General features: G+C 51.4%; 1 protein-coding gene across 12 annotated transcripts in view; it reads right to left on the reverse strand.

Moving 5' to 3' along the window:
* Positions 1-21,930, reverse strand: part of EXD3 (exonuclease 3'-5' domain containing 3) — a 214,431-nt gene that overhangs the window by 98,448 nt on the left and 94,053 nt on the right. For 11 of the 12 annotated variants that reach the window (XR_011155543.1, XM_069031640.1, XM_069031645.1 and 8 more), the window contains 9 exons: positions 19,423-19,589; positions 17,795-17,933; positions 17,244-17,457; positions 16,187-16,296; positions 14,873-15,068; positions 13,601-13,767; positions 11,138-11,308; positions 5,158-5,211; positions 3,205-3,336 (listed from right to left, as the gene is read on the reverse strand). Coding sequence is in view for 11 of the 12 variants with exons in the window: in XM_069031640.1 (XP_068887741.1) it covers positions 3,205-3,336; positions 5,158-5,211; positions 11,138-11,308; positions 13,601-13,767; positions 14,873-15,068; positions 16,187-16,296; positions 17,244-17,457; positions 17,795-17,933; positions 19,423-19,589 (1,350 nt within the window). In the remaining variant the exon portion in view is untranslated. Of the gene's footprint in view, positions 1-2,675; positions 2,774-3,204; positions 3,337-5,157; positions 5,212-11,137; positions 11,309-13,600; positions 13,768-14,872; positions 15,069-16,186; positions 16,297-17,243; positions 17,458-17,794; positions 17,934-19,422; positions 19,590-21,930 lie in introns of those variants that run through there. The other variant, XM_069031644.1, reaches the window with a different exon arrangement.

Consider the following 21,930-nt stretch of genomic DNA (forward strand, 5'->3'; position numbering starts at 1 on the left):
TTTCAGCTATGTGAAAAGAAGAAAAATACAAGATACTCAAACGTGTGCAGAGGTGGCAGGCATGTGACATTTGCATTTCAAATAGAGGGAAGGGGTTTCTAATATTTTAAGGCTATGAAATGTAGAACTTCTACAGGTTTTTAATGCACATCACCAAAAGATAGAATTAATATTATTTTCACTCAGCCTCACTAAAACATTCCTCACCAAAGGCAGCACCAGGCCCAGCTACAGCTACTGTGCAGGGGTGGCTCCCCAGGATCATCACCACGTTCCTACCATGCAGCACTTGAGGGACACATGGAATGAAAAGGTCATTCCTGCACCATCACTGACCCCTTTGGCAGCAGTCCCCAGTCCTGGAGCCTTTAACTGGAGCAGCCAAGCTGAAGCCCAGCACAAGTGGGAGCAGAAATGCTGAGCAGCCCCTGGGTGACACTCCCCGTGCACTTGCTGCTCTAGGTCAGACAGAGGTAGCCAGCACTGGCCATTGTTTTAACAGAAGAAACAGCAGTGTTTTGGCAGGGTTACAAAGCAAGCCCATTCTTTACATCTGCAAAAGCGAGCCCGTCCATCCCTGCTGAGGGAGCTGACAGAGGAAACACATTTTCCAGCAGTCTTGGGTACAACATTGAATCGGGACTAGTTTTACCACGTGTTCTGCACTTCCCCCATTAATTGTTACGACAACATTTGCTGCCATATTCATTCCAATCATTTACAGAACAGAAGCCCAAGAGACAAAACAGGGCCCTGCTCCATGAGACAGAGGGAGCAGGCAGGATGTCACATTGCTTCCTGTGACACACAGCCAGGGCTTATCTGCGATGGCTGATGGCACAGATAACCCAACCTGTGCTGGCAACTCAGGCCCAGCTCCGTGCAGGAGAGGGAGGAGAGTGGCCCAGCCCATGGATCAGTACTGCCCATCCTCCTCCTCCTCCTCCTCCTCCTCCTCCTGCCTAGCACAGACACAGCAGCACTGGCTGCTTCTGGAGCCCTGCTTGTGTGCCCACTGTGCTCCCCCGCTGCAGGGGCAGCCAAAACTCTCTGTCACCCCTCCATCACCCCTCTGCCACCCCACTCCATCACCCCTCTGCCACCCCTCTCTGTCACCCCTCCATCACCACTCCATCACCCCTCTGCCACCCCTCTCTGTCACCCCTCCATCACCCCTCTGCCACCCCTCTCTGCCATGTGCTCTACAAGGAGGGGCAGAGCTCAGAGCAGTGTGGGAGCCCCAAGGTCTGTGACCCAGCCCCGGAGCAGCACAGACAGGCTGGCAGGCACAGCTCAGCAGTTTCAGGATCCGGCCTCCATCCTAATTAAGCCCAATTAGGTTTGCAAAGAATGAGGATGTTTTAGGAAGGACGTACAAAAGAACTGCTGAGGTCTCTGTTGGCCATGGAGGCCCGGAGCACCCTCCTGAAGGCAGAAATTGCCACTGCTGACGTGGGCTGTCAGTTTTCCTCAGTGCTGGGGGATGATCCCGCTCCTCATGCTGCCCATGGCTCCCCTCACACACAACCCTGGGAAGTGCAGCTGGGAGGGCTGGGATTTTCCTCCAGAGCATCAGCAGCACATCAGCCAAGCTTGTGCTGTCTGCAGAGACAGCTGAGCAAAATCAGCTCCAAAATGCCAAAGCTTTAAATGAAGGTAAATATGATTCAGAACAGGGAGGGGTTTGACAAATCAGCATCTTCCCATGCTGAGGGGTATGAAACGTGCAGCTGTTCCAGCACCACAATTTATGGGGAAGGCATTTCTCCTGGAAGTAAGAGAACACTTAGTATATACTCCTAGCCTGATTGATTACCCCTATTTATATTGTAAACGAAGACAGCATGTACTAAACCCATAGAGTTAACCAGTTCCAGACCCCAGATCCTGGGTGAGGGGTCAGTTTTCCATCGTCTGCTGCAGGGTCTCGTGCATTTATTAGAGAGCACAGAGTTTCCTGCAGCATGGCTTTGTGCATGTGTGTGCTTATTTTTGTGGCATTTCAACAACCATCAGGAGGAATGCTGCTATTTTATGGGATGTCAGGGAATCGGAGAATCCACAAGGTTTTTTAAAGGTTTGTTTAAAACAGCCAAGAAGCCAGCGTGCCACTATAAATATATATATGTATAACAACTGCAATCTGTTCTGGGACAATAAAACCACAGGACTGAAGGCAGTATCCCATATCTGAATATATCCATTTATCCTGCAGTAAGATGAACCCCTGTTCTGTGGATCCGACCTGCAGGGAGTTCCGTCAGTCTCCTCTCACAGCCAACCTGCCCAGCTGGACAACTCTCATTTGCTCTCTAAGTTACAGATTCAGTTTCAACATCTGACAGCAGATATAAACAGAGGTCCAGGACACGCTCTCTGGTGTGTCTGCTCAGGAGTCAGTGCTGCTCCTGCACCACTTGTGCAACTCCACCGGGCCAGGAGACCCCAGATCTCCACCATGAAGCACTGAGCCAAACTCACTGGCTTGTTTATCCCTAGGAAAAAGCTAATTTTCTAACCAACTTGCTTCTTTTTCTCTCTTTCAACACTGCTAAGGTGAAAGATGTTGAAGTTGCCCGTTGCTTTATATTGCAGTTTGGGAAGGGATAGGTTTTGGCGTGTTGCTGTAACAAATACAAGAGTGAAATTGGAAGAGATGGTGACTTGAGCTAACACAATTAAAATTTATTCTTAACAGCAATCCACAGATATCCCGTGCCAAACACAATCTGGAGTCATCAACTAGCATGGACATGAATTAACCTAATAGCTCCTGAAAAAAAAAAGAAGTCCTATGAAAAAATCCTCCTATTAAAGTAATTAAGTGTTAACAGAATCACAGAGCCATAATTAAACATGGTTTATAATTAAAACAGCATGTGTCCTAGACAGAGAACACAGCAACAAAGAGACTAGAACCATGACAGTCAATGCCAAAACACATGCCAAGTACCAAAAATCAGAAAAACAGGCGAGTTTCTAGCAAAGCTGCAGATGCAGAGCCTCTGATCCCCTGACTGAGCCCTCAGCACTGTGACAGACGTGAGTGCACTCAGAACCCCTCACGGCTCTGCCAGGTGCTGCCAAAGTTCAAGCAGAACTCTTGGGAACCAAGAAGACACTGAGAGCAAGGCCCAGAACACCGAGGCAGCGCAGGGAGCGGCGAGCGAGCGGCAGCCGGGGCTCGAGCCAGCCTCGTCCTACCTGGCAGCGGCTGAAGATGTCACTCAGGGACACCCGCACGTTGAAGTGCTTCAGCACCTGCAGCGCCTGTTCCTTCGCCTTCTCGGAGCAGTTCACGGAGAAGCACCTTCCCTCTCCCACCTGGGAGCGCAGCTGCAAACAGAGACGCCAGTGAGGCCGAGCGCCCGGCACTGGGCCTTTCCTGGTACTCTTGGCTCGGTCTGAATTCCGAACAGTGCCTGGAGTCAGCGTGTGCTTACGGCCTCCATTCTGGGCTGAGCACCACGACTGGTAACCCAACAGCCACTGAGCTCTGGCTCCTGCAGCACTGCGGTGTTTCATGTGTATGAAACATGATTTAGGCTGGGGAAAGGGAGGCTCAGGGGGCACCTTCTCACTCTCTTAAAACTCCCCGACAGGAGGGTGCAGCCAGGGGGGGTTGGCCTCTTCTCCCAGTTAACACGTGACAGAACAGGAGGAAATGGGCTCAAGATGCACTCAGGGAGGTTTAGATTGGATTTCAGGGAACATTTCTTCACAGAAAGGTGGTCAGGCATTGCAGTGAGTTGTCCAGGGAGGTGTTGGAGTCAGGAAACTGAATTCAATCCCTGCTTTCTGATGAAACCTGGCCAGATCCCACAGAGCGTGCCAAAGCACGATGATGGAAACAATGTCCAGTGACCACTTCAGCCCCTCTGATTTACACAAACATTTCACCTGGAGTTCCCTGATGGCCAAGAAATGTGAAGGGGTTGATGTGGGCAGTCCCTCAATGTTCCACACTCTGCAGAGAAGTCTGTATCTGGGAATGAGCACTGGGAAGTCCCAGACACATCTTCATGCTTAGGACTCATAGGAGTGGGATCAGCTACACACCAGTAAAGGAGCCTGGCAGAGCCATCCCGTCCTTGTGGAGGGCATCCAAAGGCAAGGGAACCGAGGGAACCAGACATTTCCCAGGGGTGTTGTACCCTGGAAGCAGTTATTTTCCTTTTGCAATTCCTACAAAGTACTTTGAAGTTAGAGCTCTGCCAAACAAGAGGATGCTGGATGCTGAATTCCCTATTCCAGCAGCTGTAGGCTCAAGGAGCCTGCAGGGTGGCTGCACCTGCCTCACAGTGTCTCATTGTGGGGGCAGTTTAATTCCACATGCAGCTTTCACACAGAAAATCAGAAATCCCTATTCTGCAAATATTCTGACTGGCTGCTTGAGTAGCTGGGAGCTTTTATACTGAGTTTGTGACAAAGAACTCCTGCACCCTGGCTCACGTGAACAGAACTCTGGCTCATCCAGAACAGTTTCACTCTTCCATATGGAATTTTTGGGCAGTAAAAAATTGCAAAGGACCTGCAGCAGGGCATCACAGCACGGCAGCCACTGACTGGGCAGGTTCAGCACTGCATTTTGAAGCGTGTCTGTGAACAGCTTTGAACAGCTGGTGCTGAGGGCAAGGCTGGGTTTTGCTTTGACTTCTCTGTTTATCTGTAGCAACACAAAAGCTCTCCAGCTTCCACCAGACCCATGCTTGGGGCCTTCCAATCTCTCCCTTCCAAGCCTGAAGAAATGTCCCTGGGGGTTGAAACTCTCTCAGTGTGGAGCCAGCCAGCAAGTAAGAAAATCTGGGATAAAAAGCACAGGAATTGAGCTGCCTTTCACCTGCCAGTGAGGCCAGACAGAAATATACTGCTCTGGATTGCTTGGCTTGACTTCCACCCCTGCCCCCAATGGAGAGCAGTCACTCTCCCCACTGATGCAGGACTGAGAATAAGTATAAAAAACCATTTCACCCTGAGCCTTGGTGGTTGAGAACAGCGAACTTCTGAAGACCCTTAATGTAGCTTTGAGTGCACAAAACATGAAAAAGCCAAGCCAGCTGGTGCAGTCACATCTGACTTTTCCTCTTGTCTCCCCTGCACACCCCAGACCATGCAATGATCAGTGCCAGAAACACGCCAGCAGCTCGGAACACTCACGGTCTGATATGGGAGTCCAGAGGTTAAAATGACTCTTCCTTCCTGTCGGGCAATCTGGAAAAAATGGTAAAAATCCAAATGAGCAGGGGCTGAAGTTACACTGGGTTCAAGCTTTACTTGCAGTCACAGAAGAGAGAAGGTGAACTGGAGATACTGAGTGTTTCTCTCAGTGCCAGTCCACACCTGGCCAGGAGCTCCTGACAGCAACAGCAGCTCAAGGCATGGCTCACCCCTTGTCCCTCCCTGCCAAACCCTGCCTCATCTCCCATGTGCTGGAACAAGCTGCTGGTGCATCTACACCCCATATGGCCCAGGGAGCCATTCCACCTTGAAATAATCCTACCCAAAACCATTCTTTTATTTTTTTCCCTTAACACAGACTTTCTATTTCCCCAGTCTGGGTCACAAAGAAGGAAACAGTTCTGCTGCACAGGGGAAAAAGGAAAAAAAAAAATCTAAGCAGGTAATTCCAGAAAAAAAATGCACCATGAAATGTGTCTGCAAACTTCACACCATTAACAGAAAATGCTCCTCAGGGAAGGAAGGGTGTTATTATCCCAGCAAGCCAACACACAGGAACTGTGCACCTTTCCAGGCTGCAGGGAACATCTCCCTTAGCGTTTATCACCTCCTGACTTGCAATCCTGAGCTTTTTCAGAGGTCTGGTCCTGCAAGTGGAAGGGCTGTGCTGAGTTACCAGGGAGCTCATCACCCACCGTGCTGACCTCCACACGGGCTCGGGGACACTGCAACGGGGGCAGTGCCAAATCTGGAGCTGCAGGGGTGGAAGTGTGACTGACCTTCCTTCACAGGACTGAGTGACACCCCTTCCTCCCACCCCTCACCCTCCTGCAGGAGGGAAAGAGCCTCACGGCTGCAGCAATAGGAGATTCCAAAGGATTCCCATGTGAACCAGGACTCAGCTCTGATCCTGCTGACAAAAGATCAGTGCTTTGAAGTAGGCATGAGGTTATTTCTCTCCTCTGGCTTGGATTCTGTTGGAAGACCTCATGTTTTTCACTGCCTCCAGATGTGTGTCATGGAGGTCTCTCATCTGGTTCAGAGTTCAGCAGCTCTCTCTGGATCCCTCCCTACCCTTGGCAGGAAGACACACTTGGGATCAGAGTCCTGCTGCACTTCCCAGACAGATGACACCAGCAAGCACAGCCAGGGAACACCAGAAAAACCAACCAAGACTTTTAAGCTCTGTCATGGGTAGTCATTCTCTTAAGACTCACTGGACCTATGTAAACAAGGGGGAGAAGGCTCTGAAGGCCCCGTGCAGGCAGCTAAACAACCTGTTTTTTCCTTTTCCCCCCTTCCTGAGCTTTCAGGTATCTGCTCCCCTCCTTTTGTTCTGAAGTCACTCTTTGGCTGACAGTTCTGCACTGAGAAAACGATTGGCAGCAACTTCTAAAGCCTCTTTCTACAGGCAAAATTACTGGATTCTTTCAAAATCAACCCTCTCTCTCAAGAAAGGAAAAAAACCTCTAAGAACAGGAGCCTTGAAGAGGCAGCAGAGACACCCTGTGCAGTCCTGCTACTGAGCAGCCACCACAGCACCCTCATGGCATGTTAGTGAGGGAGGTCTGGTAAGGCAGCAGCCAAAGGTCACCACAGGGATTTGCCAACAAGGGAAAAGGGATGTGAAATTCCCCCCGACCCATGTCTGCTTCAGGGTAAGCTTGAGGATTTCACAGCTGGAACACTCCATTCTGACTTTCTGCATCCAGGGTTAATTAGTTCAAGCTTGATAAATCCCCTTATCTAAATGGCTCTGCAGAGACAGGCAAAGAACATCAAATAAAAAGGAGAAAAGCAATAACTCTTCCAACATGTTTTTCTGCCTCTGGAACAACGACTGGGAGAAGCACGCAGAGCCAGAAAAGCCATGTGACAGCACACATCTGACTGAGACCACAGAGGGTATGTGCTGGAGAAAAGGGCACAATTCCTTCTTCTCCTCCAAAAGCAACAAGGGAAGGCAGCACTGGGAGCATGGGGGGATGTGTGGTCAGGGATGCAAACGAGAGGAAAGGAACACCCAGGGCAGCATTTTGGCATGGATGTCAGGGACCTGTGCTCCAGCCCAAGTGCTGCAGAGAGGGCTTTGGCCTCAGTTTCACAATCTATTACAAAGATAATATCAACTTCCTCTGGAAAAGGCTCAGACCTTGTAGATAGAAAGCACTCCCTGATCTGTTGGTATTACTGCTCAGCCCGTAACATGCCTGCCTGTTCAGCCAACTTCCATCCTGCAGAAATGAATGAACCCACAGGAATTACTGTCAGAGAGACCTGGAAGGGCAGCGACTGAGGAGAGAGGGCAGAGAGAGCCCTTTTGTTTCCAAGCCAGCACCAGCAGCAGGATGATTTGTGACAACCTAAAGCGTCCTGAACCAAGGCCAAAGGAGGTTCCAGAAAACAGCAGCACAAGGCTGTGAATTTGTAAGTTAAACTTTGCCAAGTCTGTGCAAGACACATGTTGGGCAATGCCACATGTCCTTGAAGAGCCAAATTGCAGTCCAGGAAAAGCCGTGTCCCCCTTGCAGTGATCCTGAGCCTGGGCCAGCAAGGCCCCACTTCAGACCAAAAGGGAGTGGACAGAAGGTGTCTGCCCCAGGATATGTGCTGGGAAAGCACCCAGACAAGGATCTGCTGGAGAAGGGGATCACAAAACCCAATCCAAACCCAGAGCCTCTCCCTGTAATCCCATCTTTTAAAACAGACAGTAAACCAAGAGCTTAACAGCTCTGAGCACCCTCAGTCCAGCCCTGCCAGTATTGCAACCCTAAACTCCTTTTCAGCATTCCTGAAAAGTATAAATTGCATGGAGTTATCACAGAGTTTTGTAACATGGCCTTAAGTGTCACACCAAACCATCCATCCAGCTTTGTTTCTCAGTGCAGACCCATTTGTATCAAGGTCTCCAATGAAAGACCTTCTCCTCCTGCTGACCAAACATCAAAAGCCAAGTCTTGATCTTAAAAGCAACACAGTTCTTCATCTGCCCTCTGTGAATTTAGCTCCCCACCAGACTAAAAAGACCAGCAAACCTGGAGAATGTCATCTACATCAAAAATATGGAAAAAGCCAGTCAAAGCTGAGACAAGATCCAAGATTAGATTCCCCCATTAGGTGAAGATCTGCTCACTGCAGGATTAAAATCCCCTTTGTGTCACCTGGCTCTGTATCAGTCTAGGGCAATTTAGATCTGGGTGCACAATGCTCCATCTGGCTCCTGAGATCCATCCAGCCTGGCCCTCCTCTCCAACTCGCTGGTTCACCTGCAGGTTTGGAGGGTAGGTGTAACCTTGCCAGGGAATCTTCCACAGCATGGGAGCCTCAGGAAGCCAGTTTTACCTGCCTTCTGGTTATTAGCACACTTCAAAAGATACCAGGTTTGCCTTAGCATCAGATTATTCTTAGAGATGAGGATGATTTTGAAGACCAAGAGCAAAGTCCATTATAAAAATAAAGTAAACCAGCCCAGAACTCAACTGAAGGATCCCACTGAGTCTTTTATTAGAAATCTAAGAGACTACCAACATTCTCTTAAAAACTTTTGCTCTGCCCCTGAGGTACAACACTGCAGGATCTACTGCAGTCACTCAGGCTGGTGGGTGATCCTGTAGGGTTGGTATGGGAAGGATCCCACTGCTCTGCCTGATGCTGCAAAATTGCAGAGAAAAGAGGAACATTCCTCCTTTCCATCTCCTTCCAATTATCTGGAAAACTCAAAAGATAGGTTTAGGATTCTCTGCAAAGAGAAGTTTGCAGAAGACAAGATGGAATCATAGAACAGTTTGGTTTAGAAGGGATCTTTTAAAGGTCATCTTGTTCCAACTCCCCTGCAGTGAGCAGGGACATCTTCAACTGGATCAGGCTGCTCAGAGCCTCCATCCAGCCTGCCCTGGAACATTTCCAGGGATGGGTATGAAAGACCTGGGTAGCAACACAACAGGCACAGGGCACAATTTTAAGTAAAGAATCTTGTATTAATTGGGAATAACATGTTGCTTATGGGAATAAGTGCAAAGGGTGGATCACTGCCAACTCCACCACTAGATCTGGTCAGCCAGAGGGGATCCAGTGGATCGTGGTGCCAGAGGCCCTGCTCTCACACCTCTGCAGATCTGGCACGATAAACTCACCATGACATGTCCAAGATAAAACATTTAGTCAATAACAACAGCACAACATGAAGCAGAACACAGGACAAGGGTTTCACATCCATGGGAATGGGGGTTGCCAAACCCATTCCTGCCACATGTGCTAGCCTAAACAAAAAAATGAATACAATCCATAACTGCCCAAGCACAGCCAGGGAAGTTCTCAGGCTTTTAAGCTTGATCCCAAATAACAGAGGGTGAAGGACCAGACCCATGTGCCCACCAATGCTTGAAGCCACTGTAACAAAGAGAAGGAATGAGAACAGTAAGGAGCAAATGCCAGGTGCTGCAGGAGATCCTGGCACAAGGAAATGTGTAATATAACCGATAAATCCTTTGAGTGACAAGACTTTAGTGAAGAACAAACACTAAGCCTGTACACTCTTAGGTGTTCCTGGTGGCACCAGTTTGAGACTGTGCTGGGACAACGCCCAAACTGTCTGTCTTCTACTCAGTGACCAGGATCCAAACCCTCTGCTGGCCTTTGCAATAACATTCCCAAGTCTTTGGGTGTAGAGTGGTCAACATTCAACTTTGATTCAATCAGGACCAGCCAGCTATAAAACAGGGTGGGAGGAGTCTATTTTTATCTTTGATTATCCAAGCCCAGATCAAAGGCTCTGCAACACAGTAACACTCCAAGGGCTTTTGATAGTGAAAGGATGTTTGTCCGGTCACCATAGAGAAAGCAATGTCAAACATCCTGTCCGTGGCACGATAAGGGATCGGGATGAGGAGTGGAGACAGGGCTCTGGGGGGAGGCATTGAGAACCAGTTTGTTTAAATGACTTGTGCGAGTTTGGCAGGGAGGAGATATTAATTATTTCTGCAGAAGTTAGAGCCTGCCCCGGATTCAGGCCAAGCAGACATCTGAAGAGGAAACATCCTGCACACCAGGCCGGGTGATCCGTGCACACTTGATAGCACACACTGTGTGGGCTGGATATTTCTGTCACCTCCCTCGAAGACAGGGAGGCCCTGCTGGGAGAGCTGGACAAATCAGAGAGCTGGGCAATCACCAACCAGATGAAGCTCAATGAGGAAAAGTGCCAGATTCTGCACCTGGGATTGGGCAACGCTGGATGTACATACAGACATTGGGCCATTAGAGAGAGAGTCCACAGGAGGGCAATGAGGATGGTGAAGGGCCTTGAGGGGAAGATGTATGAGAAATGGCTGAGGACACTTGGTCTGTTCAGCCTGGAGAAAAGGAGACTGAGTTATTGTTAGTTACAACTTCCTTGTGAGGGGAAAAGGAGGGGCGGACATCGATCTCTGCTCTCTGGGACAGGGAGAGGACCTGAGGGAATGCCCTGAAGTTGTGTCAGGGCAGGCTCAGGTTGGAGATCAGGGAAAGGTTCTTCCCCCAGCAGGTGCTGGGCACTGCCCAGGCTCCCCAGGGAATGGGCACGGCCTCGAGGCTGCCAGAGCTCCAGGAGCGTTTGGACAGCGCTGCCAGGGATGCACAGCCAAACTATTCTGTGATTCTGTGATCTTTACACTCCACTTGTGCTCTTCTCATGACTTGAACTGCCCCAGCTGCCAGTGACACAATCAGCCACATGTAAGGGTGAGATCACAGCAATCACTGCTCCCCTCCTCTCTCCTGGAAGTGGAGACCCAAGGCCACATACCACTGCAGGGACCAGATGATTCCAGCTGCCAGAGCTCGGGGTGACCCAAAGAGCTGGGACTCAGCACAGGGATGGGAGGAGGCACCCACAGGGCAGCTCCTGCAGCCTGAGCACCAGTGCAGCTCCCCAGCAAGCAGCATCACGTCCCCATGGAGATGGGAGCTGTGCACTCACCTCAGCAGCTTTCCTGTGGTCATCCTCATTGTCCAGCAGCCGGACATCCACGCCCAGGCAGCGCAGGTAGCGCCCCAGGCCCTGCAGCATGTTGTCACACACCACGCTGAACTCCCGGGGGGAGATGGGGGCAGGGGGACATGAGGGCTCCATTCTGGGTCCTTGGCACTCCTAGAGAAAGGCAAGAGATCCATAAGGAGCAGAAGGCTGATTCCCAATACATTTGTGTTTTTCCTCCCTGCGTTCACCCACCACAGCACATCCAGCTGCCTTCTTCCCCCTGTGTCACCATTTCCCTGTGCTCTGCAGCACCTCCAGATCCTCCTTTCATCCTGTCCACATTGCTACCACCACCTGGGCAGGGGGCAGAACATGATGGGGCTAATTCTGAATTCACCATTCTCTCCCTGACCAGCTGGCCACCTGACCCAGGGAGCTGCGGCCTTTGCCTGGAGAAGTGCCAGCCTGGTCTCCAGTGCTCTGCACAGACATTCATCTTCAAGAAGTCACAGAAACATCGTCAAGGCTGCTGTTTCCTTACTGAATTAGTCTGCAATTAATAAACATGGGCCAAAGCTAGGATTCAGGAAAGGGATCTGACAGACAGAGGTAGAAACAGGTAGACAAAGCAACCACATCAGTTCTGTTATCTTTGGAAGGTTAAAAATAGGCAGTGCCTGAATTCTGTTTGTTTTATTTCCAATGTCTGCTGCTGGGGGAGTTCCTGCACTCGGAGGACTTTGGTGCTGGGAGGCTCCCAGAAGTACAATAGCTAAATTCATGGAGAAGGGAAGTTATTAAGGAACTTCCAATGTCCAGCTTTTAACTCCAGGAGCTTGGATCAGCTGGGATGACTGACGGACATGGCCAGCAGCTATGCAGGGAGCCAGCACTGCAGATCAGCTCTGCAGGAGCTGGCCCCAAGCTGGGAATGCTATGGCACACCAGGCAGCTCCACCTGGGCTCTCCACGGGAACCAGCTCATGTCCAGGAGCTCCACTGGTGCGATGCTGCAGCTCCCAGCAGCTGGTCCCTGCACCCAGAGCTCTGCAGCACTGGGCAGACTGGGCTGGCACCAGCTCCTGCAGGATCCTGAGGGATGCAGCTGTGACACCAGAGTGCCGTGACCAGGGATGGAGCTGCCCCCTGAAGCTGAGGCAGTTGGAGACACCACCCCTGGCTGCTGCTGCTGTTCAGACAGATGTGCAGGAGCTGCAGCTGGCTCCCAGCCAGTGTTTATCCAGTGGCCAGCACTGTCATATGGAGCTTTTTTCTCACGTTTCATGCCAGCAGAGAGCAAAAAAAGCTTATAGAGGAAAATAGAGTCATTAGCCCCAGTTCAGAGAGTGGACCAGGAAACACTGGGAAGGAGAGCTTGGGAAAGAGTCCTGCAGGATGCCAAGCCAGGAGAAGTCTGCTTTTTTGGGTGTCCCAGTCCAGGTTTTACCAAGTGCCTCTTGGCTGATGAATCTGACTGTACAGAACACAAAGATGACCCGTGGGTTTCCAAGGTGATTGAAGCCTGAAGCGCTCACTTTTCCCACCTCTGCAGCAGCCACCCAGCTCTGCTGTAACACACAACATGCCCACAAACACAGTGCTCAGGCAGCAGTGCCCTGTTCTCCTGCCTGCTGAGGGCCAAGGGATGCTGCACATTGACACACGAGGTGGACACAGCCAGTGCATCTCAGCCCAGCCACGCAAGGGGCACGGACTTCAGGAGCTCAGCACGCACCTGGGGCCCCTCAGGACGCACGGTTACACACGCTGAGGCTTCTCAGGCAGTAACAAAATGGGATTTCTGCCAAGGTTTCCAAAGGTGCACAAACAACTGAATGGTTCCATTTTAAACGCAAAACCTTATTACTGAGAGGGACCAGCCACATTCCAAGATACTTAAGCAGAGTTCCACAGCTCTGGTGGAGTTTTAAGGCTCTGCCACAACACAAACTCCTGGGAGAGGCCTCTCATGGAATGTGGTGGTGGGCAGGGAGGCAGAGACAAGCCTTCAGCAGAAAGGCATTTTTGATGGATCATTTGCTTTAACTTTGCAGACTTCTACTCCAGACACAATAAAGGAGGTATTCCCAGTGTGAAAGCAAGGTGTGGAAGCTCAGTAAAAAGCAAAAGTCAGGAAGTCAGAGTTTTGAAACCTTGGCCACAGAATCCAAACCCAAAGCACTGAGGAAACGTGGAAGGAGCATTTCCACCAGCAAGGCTCACTGGGCTCAGCACACCCATCTGCACCCACATTGTGCAAAGACAAGTGAACCTCAAGGTGCAGGGAAAGCTGAACCCAGGCAGGCCAAGGAGAGAGCATAGTGTCCCGGGAGGGAGGGGTGAGGAGGATGTTTGCTGCAAGAGCCCTGAGAAACTGTGCACAGAGAATGGTGTGACAGAGCTGCAGCGTGTGATCTGCAGGGGTCTTGAGCAACAAGCAGCTCTTTGAAGATGTTTACAAACCTGTCCAGAAGGTGATGGTGCTTCTTGTTTATTCAGCTGCTTCTTTGCCCTGGGTTTTTTGCTCTGTTTTTCCACCAGACTTTCTGTCAGGTCTGAACCCAGACCGAAGCTCTCGGGGTCCTTGCAGAGCCTCTCATAGATCTCCAACAAGCAGTAGGCATCTGAGGCTGCAGGGAGGAGAATGTGGGCCCCAGCTTAGATGAGCCTCATTCAAAAGTAAACCAGAGGCTTTCCTGAGGCAAGAAGAGCCCCCACCTTTGTAAAAGCCATTGTGAACAACTGTGAAGCTGCAGCTCCCTCAGGTCATACCCTCAGCTCCAGGACTGACTCACTGAGCACCCCAGCTGAACCCACGGTTACAGGGGGTCAAGGCAGGAGCTCCTAAAGTGGCAGGCTCTGCCATCTCCACTCTAACCCAACAACCCAATGCAAACTGCAGGGTGGCTCTTCCAACCACCACCAGGTAGCTCCAGCCAGCCCCTGTTCCTCACCATTGTCCCGAGCCTGCCCACATCTCCTTATCACACCCCTTGACAGGAAGGGAGCTTCCCCAGGAGATGCAGTATCTCAGCAGGCACTGCCCGAGCTGTTTGCAATCACCTGCCCACACTCAGGGCCGTGTGCTGCTGCTCCCTGCAACGGGAACGGGAGAACTCTCCCAGCCAGTCTGACAAGTCCCAGTGATTAATTTTTGTGGGAACTGTGTCAGCTTCAAGGATAGTTGAATTTAACAAAGGGCTGGTTTGCATCAGCAGACTGTCCTTTGATGCGCCAGGAAAAGATTTAGACCCAGACTTCTGACTCTGGGGTAATCAGCAATAAACTCTATGGGTCCCTCCACAGCCCTGAGCCTGTGCTGCAGTTTCTGACACCACATCTGCCCATTTCAAGCCTGGCTCTAACAAGCACTTCACTGTGACAAATGAACACAGCATTTGTTTCCCAGGAAGGCTGTGAAATGAGGCAGAAGGAAGTGGACTTTCCTCCTTTCAGTTACTGAGAGGAGTTTCCACTGAGGTGATGTTTCATCAGACAAAATCTGCAAAGCACAGGAATTCCTTCCTAAGGGAAATAATGAATCACTGGACAGTTTAAACTTCAACCATTAAAGTCATGTCCGCAAAAGGACAAACAAAACATGTGCTGACTCTTCTGAACAGGAACTAATCTGCCAAGCCATTTTCTTCCTCTGCTACTTAACGACCTTCCCGGGGACAGAGCAGCCAAACACAGCCTGCCCTGGGCACCTGCAGCCCCAGCCAGGGCCCAGACCTGCATAGAGGATCTGCTCCTCCCGCAGTGGCCGCTTCTCCCAGTTGGACAGCTGCTCTGTTTTGTCCAGAGGCTTTCCCAGCACGTGTTGCACCAGGAGGCTGAGTCCCTTCTCTGCCTGCCTGACCCCTCTCTCCTCGTGGCTGTGCTCCGGGGACAGTCCATCGACCTTCCGGCCATCCTTCCTCCACTGCAGCTGATGGAAACAAAAAGATAGAAACCACCTGGTTATAAAGCAGCTCTTAAACCTCCTCCTGTTGCAGCTGCTGGGGCCAGGCACAGCCCTATCACATCCATCTCGTGCCTGGTACATTGAACCCCAGCCCTCAGACAAGGGCTGGGATGGCAGGAGATAAACACGGCGTCGGGTTATTTGTTTAACAAACACTTGCTGGAGAGAAATCTGTTTCCTAGCCAAGGAAGGGCAAAAAGGGCATTCTTGTCCAGCACTGCACCAGAGCAGCAGGGCTGGGATGAGGCTCCTTAGGGGTCTGCAGGGTGCTCACCACGCTGGAGGCTGCTGGGCATCCACTCAGTAAAGGACCAGCAGTGGCAGTTCAGCACCTTTCTCCCCCTAGTCCTGGTGGGAAAAGGCATTCCTGTGACACCCTGGGCAGCAGCCCTTCCTGCAGCTGCCCTTTCTCAGGTTAACCAAGGCAATGGCTGCTGGCAGCTATGTCAGCCCCTGCAGCATTTCCCAGGTTAAGCTATCAATCCCAAAGATCTCCTTCACCCCAGCCCACAGCCTCAAACACGCTCTGTACATTTCACCCATTAAAATGGTTGTGCTTAACATTTCTGCAGACTGCTGAAAGCTCCCATGTGCAAGCCCAGGGACAGCTGTGCTTCAGCTGACCAGACATTCCTGTGCTGAACCCACCAGCAGCCCTCCTAGGAACACCAGAGCTCTGTACAAATCGTTAATTCCATCATACCTGCTTCAATAATGCATGTCTTGGAGTAGCAGAATTTCTACAAGAACTTACTCTTCCTAAGTGTAACTTGTGCTCAGAAACCTTGTCCTGGCTGAATGGAGCTGAGTCTCCAAGAGCTTTTCACAGCTTTTATAAAGGCTGTGAAAAAGCTGTCAGTATCATAAGCTCTAACATTTTAGTTGATGAAAACAAAATACTTCTGTCTTCCTTGACAGAATCCCAACACCTCAAATCCTCTGCAGGAAATGGTCTGTTTACTCATGCAGCTGTCTCCCTGCCAATCCAGGATGCACACAGACAGTGCTGTGGATTCAGGACAGTTATCCCCCAGCACATGCAGGAGACACCATTTCCCACATCTCCATGTGTTTATCCTTACTTGTTTGTCCACTGCAAGAAGATCCACCACACCTTGCATTTGCTTCTCCGTGTCTTTCAGAGCAGAACATGTGGCTGCAAGGCTGCTGAGGTCTCCAGACATCCCATAACCTGGAGACAAAAAAAAATCCCAAATCACACAGGTGGAAAACTCAAATCACAGTTAATGCACTGCAGCTTCTTCTAGTTCAGAGTCAAAATGCTGGCAAAATATCTATAAACATTGGTGAGAAGATTGTTCAAACAGAGAACAAGACTGGCTCCTGTCTCTTCTGTTCCCAGGAAACACTCCTGCAGATCAAGGGAGAAGAGAGGTGGATGAAAAATGCTGAGTTTAAGATCAACTTACTTAAAATCTGGGAAAGATATTTTTGAATTTGCCCCTGAAATCCAGGTTTAGCAGCTCCTGATAAAAGCCTCCAAAAACCACGCATGGTCATTCAGAGATCTCTGGTGTCCAGCACAGCAGCTCTGGGACAGGGACAGCACACCCAGAGAGCTCTGCCCACCAGAATTACCTGAGCCACTGAAGGTTGGGTGTCAGCTGGGGCTTAGTATGGAGCTGGGACAATGCCAAATCTGAGAGTGCAAGTTAAATCAGGAATATTGGATCTGACCTGAAATGGGGAGATAAAATGGCATGGACCTGTGTCGGGGGGTGTCAGGCTGGTGAGCAGGGAAAGGTTCTTCCCCCAGAGGGTGCTGGGCACTGCCCAGGCTCCCCAGGGAATGGGCACGGCCCCGAGGCTGCCAGAGCTCCAGGAGCGTTTGGACAGCGCTGCCAGGGATGCCCAGGGTGGGGTTGTTGGACTGGATGGTCCTGGTGGGTCCCTTCCAGCTCAGGATTTTCTGTGGTTCCTGATCCTGTATTTCTATCATTCCCAGGTTCACTGGTCACTGCTTCCCGGCCTGGCAGTGCCTGAACACCCAGGGCTACAAAAGCTGGTTCCATGGCAAGTGAATTTAGGGAATGACAACACCAAGAGGATCTAGGAATGACAAAGATGACAAAACAGGCTCTGTGCAGCCCCGAGGTGGGGAGGAGAGAGGGGTGTTACCCAGTTTAGTGATGGCTGTGTCTGAATAGAGCATCTGGATGAAACGGGGAAGCTTCTCCTTCTCCCCCTCTGCCTCAGCTTGCTCGAGGAGCCGTGGCAGGTCCAGCAGAAACACCTCATCCTTCAGTGCAAGCTGCAGGAGGGCGACACGAGGCTTCCCCACCATGCCAAAGGACGGCTTCCACTCCATGTCCACGCCAACGACCTGCCCAGGCTGCAACACAGACACGTTCTGCACCCAGAGCCTGGCTGTGCCTCAGAGGAGCCTGGAGAGCCTCTCCAGGACATGAGCATTTCCTGCCCAACACCTGCAGCTCTTTGTGCCAACTGCCACAGACACAGGAACTCTCACAGCACCTGTGTCGCCCACGGGAGCCTTCCCTGGCACAATTCCTAACACCTTCCCCAAACCCAACCAGCCTAAAGGAGCAGCTGTTCTTGGCTTGGGGAGGGAGACACGGCATGCCAGTGGCCACATCCAGTCCTGTGCACCAGCCTGACATGGAGTTCCAGCTCCCTGACCCTGCCAGGCCAGCCCCTGTAATGCTCACCTGCAGCACCTTCTCCCAGCACTGCAGCGTCTCCTCCCATGTCTGCAGAAAGTGAATCTTTTCCCGTGCAATAGGAAGCTGGTAATAGTCCTTCTTCTTACTGTCCTCATAATTATCTGCTTTTGTGACCTCTTCTACCCTGCACAGAATCAGATGCAACAGTTTTAAGCCATGCAATGGGAGGAAATCCTGGACTGGAGCAAGAGGGGTAAGTTTTACTCCCCTTATTTCACCCTGACCCTTTCTTTCCCCATGACACCCAGCTACTTCTCAGAGAAAAGAAACTAATCAAAAAGATCCATCTCCCTTGGACAGATCACACATTTCTGGATAGTCTCTTTGCCACAGAGACTTGAAATGGTTCATTATTTGGGAAGCTATTTACCAACCTTATGTTTGGGAGGCTGTGTGCCCAATTTTGCAGCAGAGCAGCTCTCCCTGCACAAACACTCCTTCCTGTGGGTTTGTGTGCATGGGGAAGTCAATATTTGTGTAAAATATTTAATGAAGGTGTGCAGCCTCAGGTCTCCAGGAATATTCTCACCTGCAAAGCTCAGGAGCCCCGTGTGGTGTGACCAGAGACAGATGATGTCATTTATATGCTGGTGCCACCTTGTTGTGTGCAGTGTGAACTCCCTCTGGGAACTTGTGGCTTTGTTACTCAACAGCCAGGGCAGCCAGACTGTTTTATGGGGTTCCACGGCTCTGCTGACTTTATAGCAGCTACCACAGCAGGTATCATGACTGCATGAGTAAACTGCAGGACAAAGGGGTTTATTCATCTGTCCCAGCTCCTCACGCAGGGCAGAGCACACCCTCACCTGCCTTCCCTCCACAGCACAGGATTCCCACAGCACAGAGATGCAGTGATGGGTTTTATCTCTGGATGCACAGTCTGTGGCTCAGCCATGCTCCTGTAACCACTCCTTTGTGTTTTGAGGGCTTATCCCTCGTGGAAAAACTTCCTGGCTCCCAACTGGTGGCTGCTGCGGCTTCAGGAGGGAGGAGGAAGAGGAGAGCAGCTCCAGCAGTGCTTTGGAGTGAGGCAGGAGCATGTCCAAGACAGACAAGAGTTTCCTGTGCTCCAAAAAAGCCAAGGACTCTCTGGAGAAGTGTTTTGAGGGTGATTACGTCTGTGTTGTATTTCCTGAGGTGACACAGTGCTTGAACAAGTGCAGATCTGCAGGAGGAGAAAGAGCAGATCCACAAAACCAGGATCCCTGAACATGAAGTGTTCAAGGCCATCTGTGAGACCTTCCCCAGATCATCAGCATTAAAAAAATAATAACTAGGGAAACTTTGAAAGACCTGCAATCGCCTCAGTAAAATGGATGAATATTTGCACTGTGGATCTGGCAGAGGAAGTGTAAGAACCCCCTGCAGCATGAAACAATCTCACAGAGCTTCTGTGTATTCAGGATGAGTTTAAAATGCCCCTTTCACAGACACTTCCAGGCTTATGACAAACAAATGCAGCGTGTGCAGGGCCACAGCAGGATCCGAGCACATGGAGGAGGCCTTTGCAAACGTCCGTCCCCAAGGACGCATCGTGGCAGACATTTTAAGCAAATATACCGTCTTTGTATGACAAGCAATCTGCATGGAAAAGCACCAAAGAGGGGATTTACCTGTCCTGGATGTGCAGCTTTTGGAGCTCCTCAGCCACGGCCCGAGGCAGCATCTCGGGGGGCACCCGGCAGCGCCGTGCCCACCGTGCCGCCCCGCGCGCGCCGCAGTGCCGGAGCAGCGACTGCACCAGGTGCCCTTGCAGCCAGCGGTTCTCCCCGACTGTGCTCTGCAGGGGCAGGGGGGGAAGGCAGACTGTCAGTGCAATTTCCATTGCGGGGTTTCTCCCTGTCCCAGGAGGCACCCTCGTTGTAAAAACCTTATTCCTTATATCTAGTGTGAATCTCCCCTATTTTAGTTCAGAACCACCAGCTCTTGTTCCATTGCAACAGGTCCCGCTAAAAACTCTGTCCTCATCTTTTTTATCGGTCCCCTTTAAGTGCTGACAGGTCTCCTTGGAGCCTTCTCTGGGCTGAGCACCCCCAGCTCTCCCTGCCTGTCTCCAGAGCAGAGGGCTCCAGACCCTGGAGCATCTTCTTGGGATGGCTTTCTTAGGACAGACATTCCCTGTCTCTCCAGGGCAGACAGTGGCGTGGGGTCTCCTCCATCCTTGGACTCATTTGCGTGGATTGTTGGGATCGCCAGACATCCATAGGTGACAGGAAGGGCACCTCAGCAAAGCTCTCCTGAGTGGTGCTCAGAGGCAGGAAAAGGCTGACACCCCCCTCCAGCCCCTGCCCCCAGTGCTGTGAGATGGGGGCTCCAGGACCCCCCCAGCACCAGGCACAGCTGCGGGTGGAGCCCGGGCTGTGGGTGCCACCCTGCACTGGAATTCAGCTGTATGAAATGTGCTGTGCCAGTCCCACAGCCAGCTGGGGTGAACCAGGACTGCCTGAAGGAGTTCTTCCCTTTGTGTCTGTTCAAGGCCCCTGTGGAGGTGAGAGCTGGATCACTGCTTTGGGACAAACACACTCTCAGGTGTCATTGTGTCACTCCCTGCACTGGCACCTGCAAACAGGGAGGGCACTTTAGGGCATTCCCTGCTCCCAGCTGTTCCCTGGAGGAAGGGAACTCGTGCCTTGGCCCACTGCAGAGCCTGGGGGCACCGGCACACTCACAATGCCTGTGGTTTAAACCTAAACCCCAGCTGTGGCCGGAGCATGGCACAGTGCCCACCCTGGCACTTGCAAGGGGCAGTGACAGTCCCCACGGTGACAGCTGGATGCACCAGAGCTCTTCTGCCTCGTCCACCTCTGAGAGGTGCAGGTGTGAGACGAAATACAAGCACAGTGACACCGAGGGTCACGCCTGCTCCATGGGGTGGGAGCCCCCCTCCTCCTCCCCAGCCAGCTCCCATGTGCTGCAAACACCCTGGAGCCCCCACAGCCACGTAGCAACTCCTCCTCTCTGACCGACCCCTGGATCTGCCCTTGAAGTTTATATTGCCAAGAAAACTGCTAACACAAGCTGAAACCCTACGTGGTGGCCCAGGACCTGTAGCTCTAGGACTGGCACCACAAACGAGAATTTCAGAGGAGTGAAATGCTCAGGTCTGCAATGAAGTCCATCCCCACCCTGCCCCGAGCCCTGCGCTGCCCACCAGCACTGCTCAGGGGCCTGAGCCTGCTCCAGGGATGGCAGCACCTTGCTCCCTCTCCCCAGCATGTAGGAACAGCTCCCAGCTGGGTGGGAGGCTGTGGCCATGGGGCCTCATTCCTCACATTCCTTCAGTAACTAAAAGGTGAGAATTTGTCTTCAAAGCAGACCCAGAGATCAGGGAACGAATCTGTTGATGGCCTCAAGGTAAAAAGGAAGCGAAACAGAAAGCCAAGGAGAAAAAACAGAATGACCCCTGCCCAGAGGTGCAGGAGGGGGCAGAGGCTCAGAACAGCTCAGAGGGATCTGGCACCCCAGGTAGCAGCAGCCTGCTCACAAAAACTGCTGCCTCAGCTCTCTGTCTGCACCCCTGGGACTCTGCCAAATGCCAAACCACAGCTCTTCTCATGGTTGTGTGGAGGAACAGTTTTACTGCTGTTCCCAAGGGGCTGGGGGTGCAGCAGGAGCCAGGTCAGCAGGGCAGGGGTCCAGCAGCTCCCCAGGGCTCAGGTACAGGAGGGAAGCGAGGGAAGGGGCAGGGCAGGAAAAGGACAGAACACGGCCTCCTGCTCTTGCTTCTTGCCCTCTACATCTGCCCTGGCCATGCCAGTCCTGACCTTTGTGCCTCTCTCCCCTCTCTGCCTTCTGTGACTGAGCTCAGCCAAGCACTGAACACGTGAAGAGGGGCTGAGTTAAACGCTCCTGCACATCTGCCAAGCCACTTCTCAGAGTCCTTCCCAAAAAGAACATATTTTCTTACTAACATTGCAGAGCAATTCCCTCTTCTTGCTCCCCCTGTGTCCATCCTATTGTCTTCCTGCCTTTTTTCTAGAACACAAACTCTTTGGGGTTGGAGCTCTCTTCAGTTCACCCCGAGTCAATTCTTAATAAATCTCATTGTGGCAGCTTTATTTCTGGAAATAATGAGGTGCAGATTTTTTTAATATTATTCTAATGATAACAGATTTCTTCTT

Source organism: Aphelocoma coerulescens, chromosome 17 (assembly GCF_041296385.1).
Source record: "Aphelocoma coerulescens isolate FSJ_1873_10779 chromosome 17, UR_Acoe_1.0, whole genome shotgun sequence".
NCBI classification, from domain to species: Eukaryota; Metazoa; Chordata; class Aves; order Passeriformes; family Corvidae; genus Aphelocoma; species Aphelocoma coerulescens.